Source organism: Octopus sinensis, unplaced genomic scaffold, assembly GCF_006345805.1.
Source record: "Octopus sinensis unplaced genomic scaffold, ASM634580v1 Contig10717, whole genome shotgun sequence".
NCBI lineage: Eukaryota > Metazoa > Mollusca > Cephalopoda > Octopoda > Octopodidae > Octopus > Octopus sinensis.
Window position 1 is genome coordinate 17,501 of NW_021832211.1, and position 8,394 is coordinate 25,894.

Consider the following 8,394-nt stretch of genomic DNA (forward strand, 5'->3'; position numbering starts at 1 on the left):
AATAAATGGTAAAAGATATAAAAAAAAAAAAAGAAAAATGCGCGTATTTCAATGTTCGAAAATTCGATCTGTTTACTCGCCATTCATAAACACATAGACATCTGCATGGACACACGCACACACACACACACACACTCTCACACACACACGCACACGCGCGCGCGCACACACACACCTACATACAAACACAAGAATATACACATACATACAAACATACACACACACACACAGAAGCACACAAACATACACACCTGCACAGTAACACACAAGAACATACACATACATAGAAGCACACACACAAACACACATATGCACAAGCACATACACATACATACAAACACACCTATACACATGCACACGAGAACAAACGCATATATACAAACACTCACACACACACACCTACTAAGAAAACACAAACACACATACACACAAGAACACACATAAACACACACATACGCATACACACCAATACACCTACACACGAAATCATACACATACATACAGGCACACGCACACACCTACACGCAAAAACATACACAGAAGAACATACATACAAACACACACGCACACACACACATACCTACACACACACACACCTACACGCAAAAACACATAGACACACCCCACTGATAACAAACACACATGGCTCTTCTCCCACCTCGTTCTAACATATCACGCCATCTTCCGAGAAACTGCCGCCAATCAAACCACTCGTAACGTCACTAAATATCCACCATTTTGCCTTATATATCTTTTATCCGTACTCTACAAACCATATCGAAATTTTCAACAAAAATCCTCTCTGCAAACCTTAGCTTGTCTCCTCCGACCATGAATAACAGCCTCCACTTCATACCTCTTTTCCTCTTCGCATTCGCAGTCGTCGTTGGTGCTTCGCCATACCAAGCTTGCCGTAAGTTATTCAGGATTTTGTTTTTTTCCTTTTTTTTTGTTATTTGTTTTAGTCATTTGATTGCGGCCATGCTGGAGCACCGGTTTTAGTCGAACGAATCGACCCCCCCCCCAGGACTTATTCTTTTGTAAGCCTAGTTCTTTATTCTATCGGTTCTCTTTTGGCGAACCGCTAGGTTACGGGAACGTAGACACGCCAACATCGGTTGTCAAGCGATGGTGGGGGAAAAACACAGACACACAAACACAAACAAAATTTTTGGTCGAATGAATTGACCCAAGTGCATTTTTTCGCTTGTATTTTTTTAAAGCCTGATACTAACACTATCGGTTATTTTTGCTGAACCGCTATGTTACGGCAAAAGATACAAAGACGCGCGTGCGCGTATATACACATACATATACGGAAATATATATTATTTGTATATATACATAGACACACATATACATAAAATAAAGAGAGAGAGAGAGACAGATGGAGTGTGTGTCAACAATGGGACTCTTATGCGGTCCTTGGAACTCCTTGAAATAGAAGTAAGATTTCTTCCAAACAAAAAAAAAAAAAAGGAAAACTGAAAAATACTTCACAGAAAAAAAATCTAAATAAAACAGAGAAAAAGAAAGCTAAATGAGAGAAAATTCCCAGGAAACCATATTTCATTGACAAATTTACTGTTTTTGTTACATTTGTAAAACCCAGAACAAAACCTGATTGTTTCAGCTCCCACCCCCACCCATACGTGAAAAATAATTTCCTTTCTACAAAAACATTACACACACATATACACACACATCATGTGTGTATAAGTCACGTGTTGTCAGTTAATATGCGACTTAGTTTTTCATGCTTATTGCGCAGATATGGCTCTGCTGTTTAGAAGTCCGCTTTCTAACCATGCGGCCTGGGTTTCAGTCCCATTACGCAGACCCTTGGGCAAATGTTTTATTTATTTACTTTTAGCAATCGCCCAGGGATTACCTACCAATGCTTTATGAGAGAATTTGGCAGACGGAAACTGAAAACAGGCACATGTGTGTGTGTGTGTGTATCAAAAAGGATGAAAGCCATATTTTCATTAGGCCAGTTTCCCTGGATCCTTTGACTCAGTGGTTCTTAACCTTATTATTTTTGTTCCTACTCGAGCCATGCCTGGCTTATAAGGGCCGGTTTCCCGGTTTCCCGGTTTCCTTGGCGTATAGGTCCCCCACCTGGACGGGACGCCGGTCCGTCGCAGGTGAACCGCAAGATGCAGGAGGAAAGAGTGAGAGTAAGTTGTGGCGGAAGAGTCAGTAGAAGTTTGCCATTACCTTCTGCCGGGGCCGCGTGGAGCTTAGGTGTTTCGCTCATAAACACACACAACGCCCGATCTGCGATTCGAACCCGTGATCCCTCGACCGCGAGTCCGCTGCTCTAACCACTAGGCCATGTGCCTCCACTCTTAACTTTATTGGAGGTACTGAACCCTGCAAGTTTCATCAAGGAGTTCACCGAAACCCTTCGTAATTGGAAAAAATTGGAAAAATAAAATATTTTTTATTAGTGCACAAAACTAACAAAACCAACAAAACCTGAATTTTACACAAAAATATAACTCAATGAATATTTACTGCAAATAAATGTGACTTTTGCTGTTGCCTTGGCGAGTATCACTCTCATATCATTTTTGCCACAAAGTCTGTTCCTTTTCTGAATTTTTTTCATGTCTACCTTCCTCGAAAAGGATTGCTCTCAAAGCTACGTTGTAACAAATGATGTGAGTATCTCAAGGGCTTTCTTAGCAATAAGAGGGTGTGGTACGATTTGGTGACCCCCAAAATGTTGAGACTGTTGTTGTTCTGAAGAGTTGCTGTTGAAGCTAGCTCTGCTGAAGTTCAATGATTTCTATTTCTTTACTACACACAAGGGGCTAAACACAGAAGGGACAAACAAGGACAGACAAACGGATTAAGTCGATTACATCGACCCCAGTGCGTAACTGATACTTATTTAATCGACCCCGAAAGGATGAAAGGCAAAGTCGACCTCGGCGGAATTTGAACTCACAACGTAGCGGCAGACGAAATACCGCTAAGCATTTCGCCCGGCGTGCTAACGATTCTGCCAGCTCACCGCCGTAAGTTCAATGATTTCGTTGAGGTATTCATTGCTGACATCTGCTGTCGCAACACTAAACGTAGATGGCAGTCTCATCTATATTGGATATGACCCTCTGGTGGGAAAGTATCCGTCGAGAGACTTTACGAACTCATCTAAGTGCATGGCAGTTGCTTCGCACGTACAGAAATGTTTCCAATTCCAGACATTCTTTCGATCTTACTTACACAGTCGCCCAGCAGAGCAAAGTTTGTGAAGCTATTAGTCTCTGTTCGTCGTTTCCATAAAGGTAGCTTTTTTAAAAAAAAAAAACGCCTTCAGGTTTTCTTCCACTTCGATGATGTTGACGCCACCACCCTGCATCTGTAAACTGAGATGATTGAAAGCATCGGAAATATCGACTATGTACACCAAAATGAGAAAAAATTCAAAATTTTTGGAACACTCTGATGAAGGAGCAAGAATTCCCGAAATATGCATATACACTCTCTTTACTCTCTTTTACTCTTTCACTTGTTTCAGTCATTTGACTGCGGCCATGCTGGAGCACCGCCTTTAGTCGAGCAAATCGACCCCAGCACTTATTTTTTGTAAGCCTAGTACTTATTCTATCGGTCTCCTTTGCCTAACCGCTAAGTTACTGGGACATAAACACACCAGCATCGGTTGTCAAGCGATGTTGGGTGGGTGGGACAAACACAGACGCACAAACATATACACACACATACATATATATATACATATATACGACGGGCTTCTTTCAGTTTCCGTCTACCAAATCCACTCACAAGGCTTTGGTCGGCCCCAGGCTATAGTAGAAGACACTTTCCCAAGGTGCCACGCAGTGGGATTGAACTCAGAATCATGTGGTTGGTAAGCAAGCTACTTACCACACAGCCACTCCCGTGCCTATAATCTATTTTTCTATCTAGTATCGTATTGCTTATATAAACGTATTCGTGTACGTGACGTCGTAACTTTCATTGCTGACTCTAATTTCTATTAAAAAAATCCGTAGAAATAACTTTTAAAAGTGAAATATTAATGAATCTGCGTTTTTAATTTCAGAATCGGAACTTGGTACCGTCAGCGATGTCCGCGTCTCCAAATGCGACAATTCACCGTGTATTTTACCCAGGGGTGGACAAGTAACTATTGAAGTCGACTTTACTCTTAGTAGGTTCTCTCTGATTGTTTCTGATTAATTATCCATGTTGTATCGTTGTTGTTTAATGTAGCAGCTGTTATTGTTGTTGTTGTTTTGTTGTTGTTGTTGTTGTTGTTGTTGTTGTTGTTGTTGTTGTTGTGGTGGTGGTGGTGGTGGTGGTAGTGGCGACCCCTTATCTCCTTCATACTTGAATATGCCATGCTAAAGAATCAGGAAACTGCACCGTAAGATATCACTCATCGCCACATTGTAGTGTTGATGTATATGATCGTGATGGTGATGGTAATGATGGTAGTAATAGTAGTGGTGGTGGTGGTGGTGGTTCTTGTTTGGCCGCATCGAATACCTATCACTCGAAGACATTCCAACCATGACCTTACTTCAGTATTTTCCAGCGGGAAATACATGTTTCTTTATTACCAACAAGGGGCTAAACATAGAGGGGACAAACAAGGACAAACAAACGGATTAAGTCGATTACATCGACCCCAGTGCGTAACTGGCACTTAATTTATCGACCTCGAAAGGATGAAAGGCAAAGGCGACCTCGGCGGAATTTGAACTCAGAACGTAGCGACAGACGAAATACTGCTGAGCATTTCGCCCAGCGTGCTAACGTTTCTGCCAGCTTGGCGCCTTTCCAGCAGGAAATACCAAAATTTTGTTCTAGTTGCTTTTGGAAATTCAAATTTAAATCCCATTCTATTACAAACAAACGACATAGAGAGGAACCCTGGTCGATTCAATTTATCGTAGAAGGGGCCACAGAACTTATAAAAACCATTGTAAATGATGTTATTCGAAGCCTATATTGTTTTGTATGTTCTTGGGTCAATGTCTGTTTTTTCGTTTTAAGACGGTAGCGCTGTGCTTATGAGGTGAATTTACTATTATGTCTTGGAAATATTGAAGAATTTACATTTCTGAAATACGCTGTTGAATTTTCATAAAGTTAAGAAATTATTCTGCTATTTTGGTTCTAGGTGCTGAAGTCAAAACCGCTCAAGAAAGTGTCTTTGGAATCATCAACGGCATGCACTTGCCCTTCCCAACAACAAGCCCTAATGCCTGCTCCGGTAAGGGTCTCACTTGTCCTCTGAAACAAGGTGTTAAGTACACCTACAAGTCGGTCATTCCTATCTCTTCAATTTTCCCTAAGGTAAGAGTAAGAAATGTTCTCTTTTTGTTTTTGTGTTTTCTTTTAGACAAATAGAAAGAGGAAGGGAGACAATGAGAGAGAGAGAGAGAGAGAGAAGAGACAGACAGAAATAGAAAGTGTGTGTGTGTGTGTGTGTGTGTGTGTGTGCGCGCGCACGTGTATGCTATCAACACATACGCGCGGACACTCATATGTCTCGATTTGTTTGACTACTTTTTTAATTGTGTAGACAGACCAGAGAAGACAGCACCCGAGGCCCGTTTTGGGGACATGCACAGCAGCCGAGACTAGTGGAGGATGATCGACTTGACCCGAATACTTGCAAGATTCCGTTAAAAAGCAGACAGGGGTTTCGTTGGGGTGGTTTTAAATCAGATAACTGCAAATAAAAGTTTGCGAGGTAAAAAAAAAACAAAAAAACTCGAGCTTTTGGATACGAATTTTAGGGGACTGATGCTACTGGGTAAGAAAGAATGAGTGTAAGTGACCAGTAAGGATTCTGGTAACAGTGGAAGACACAATAAGGGTGAGATGAGGAAGGAAGATGCGTGAATCGAGTGGACCACATCTGAAATCAACCAGTTTTGGGGACCAGAAGCCACTCTAATCACGGTAGAAAAGACAGCATTGAAACAGACGACACGCTTTTGTATCAGCGAGAGACTTTATGCCAACCAAGTGGTTGGTATTTTTATACGGTTTACTAGCAGCATAACCCGGCGTTGCCCGGGTATGTAAGAGCCCCTAGTAGGCAACGACTAATCCCAATCTAGTCCTTTCCCTCTAGGGAACGAAGGCGCATGTGTAGGTTGCAATGTCTTCTCTTCACTTGAATACTTCTGTGTATACGATGTTCCTAGCTGTCCCTTTGGGCGATAAAAAGGTCGAGTTGTGTCCCCTAGACAGAAAATGTGTTGCATATAAAAAGCTTAGATTCTCGACCCCATGTCGAATTTATCGATTATTTTCAGAACTGGGGGAACTTTTCAAAATTTTCGCTGCGTTAGTTTTGAATTATGACATTGGGCTATGTGTGTGTCAAGTTTCATCAGAATCGGTTGAAAGCCGTGGTCAGGGTGAGGGTACAACCTGACAGACACACAGACACACAGACAGACAAACTGCCGTTTATATAGAGAGAGATGATGTCTTAGCACGTAACAGCAGCAACAACAATATCTTAGATGCGAGAGCAGTATTGTATGGGGAGAATCACATGCGCTTTCTTATGGGGTTACTAGCTGTTGGAGCTTTCTTTTTATCCGGCTAATCTGTCTAGTCTGCCGTTACTTTTTTAAATCCCTTTGCATAGGTCATGTAAGTGGAAAAGTATTTGTATGCAAGATTTTTCTCAGATTTAAAATGTGACATTGTTTTTTCATTCAAAATTTCTCCTAACCGGTGCTTTTAACCATAACGAAATAATTGCTTTTTTTTTTCCTCTTTGACAGCTACAACTGGTAGTGGAATGGAACGTCGTGGAGGGTACCAAGAAACTGTTCTGTGTGAAAATCCCTGCTCTTCTGCAATAAAACTGCACCCGTTACCATTCGTGGTAGGGAAAGAGTCATGCCAAGAATAAGGGACCTCAGTCGTTAACTCGTATGTGTGTGTGAGTAATTATATGTGTGTGAGTTCATTATGTGTACTAAATGTATGCGTGTGAGCTGTTATGCATATGTACATACATGCACACACTTGTATACATATGTAGGTGAATACAAGCAAATGCACATTCAACTATATGTATGCATGTACGTATAAATGTGTGCGTGTAAGTGTTTGTGTGTATGTGTAAGTGTTTGTGTGTGTGTTTGTATGTATGTGCGTGTGTGTGTGTATATACGCACACACACATCCACACACCCACAAGTAAGCACAGAAATGCAAAACAAGTTTGAAAAAAATAGTACTCGAATACTGAAGGCAGAGCAACATGCTTTTTTTGTTAAAACTGCAAAAATTTCATAAAAAAGCTGCTACTCAGAGTTTCACGTTCCCGTTTATCGGGCTGTTGTGATACTGTATCACAAATGCCCGACGAACGGGAACGTGAAATTTTGAGTAAAATGTATATATGTGTATATGTTTCGATGTGGGCACATGAAAATCTATAATTACGCTTATGTATACTTAATACGTAAGTGATGCGTACTTAAATCTAGCTACATTTAATGTATGTAAATATATGCAGGATTTTTGTGCAGCATCAGCAACATAGTGGAAAGTCAGTATAACAATAATTGAAAACCAAGACAATGTGAAAATGTTATAATTCTGCGGCCATCGATAAAATAACCACTGTTTACAAACAACATATATTGTTCCGACACTTTACAACGCATACATAATGATGTATGTATGTGTGTCTATGCGTATCGGTATATATATGTAGTGTATATATATATATATATATATATATATATAATATATATTATATAGCTGAAATTTACAAAAAAGCAAAAGACGGGTATGTAAACAACAAACAAATGTATTATTTTAACGCTCAGGAAGTCTTTACGTTTCGAGCCTACGCTCTTCGACAGAAAGGAACACAGAAATAAACAGGGTGGAAAAAACAGAAAAAGGTTTAGTGGCTAGCATCTATATATATGTATTTATATATTATATATATTATATATATATATATATATAATATATATATCTATATATATATATATAATATATATATATATATATATATATATATACATATAATAGATATATATGTATGTATATATATATATATATATATATATATAAATATATTCATGCATATATTGTTTTTGTATATTGTATACGGGCAAATGTGTGTGCGTGTGTGCGGTGTATAAAAGTTTGTAAGTAAATTTACTTTTTGTAAAAAAAAAGATATTTGAAGATAAACTGTTTTTCTTGTTATTACTGTAGGAAAGAAAGAAAGATAGAAAGAAGGAAAAAAGAAAGAAAGAAAGAAAAAAGATAGGAAGGAAGGAAGAAAGAAAGAAAGACCACATGCTTTACTTTTCTTATTCGGAATTTGCAAATCCGGTGGCTTCGATGATCCCGCTAAGGTACGGG

General features: G+C 39.6%; 1 protein-coding gene across 1 annotated transcript; it reads left to right on the plus strand.

The window, feature by feature from the left end:
- The first annotated feature begins 716 nt into the window (after window positions 1-716).
- On the plus strand, window positions 717-7,303 carry LOC115228488 (ecdysteroid-regulated 16 kDa protein-like). Its single transcript, XM_029799060.2, has 4 exons — window positions 717-913; window positions 4,076-4,183; window positions 5,159-5,334; window positions 6,786-7,303. The coding sequence occupies exons 1-4, from the start codon at window positions 832-834 to the stop codon at window positions 6,864-6,866; spliced, it is 447 nt and encodes a 148-aa protein (XP_029654920.1). The 5' UTR covers window positions 717-831; the 3' UTR covers window positions 6,867-7,303.
- The last annotated feature ends 1,091 nt before the right edge of the window (window positions 7,304-8,394 follow it).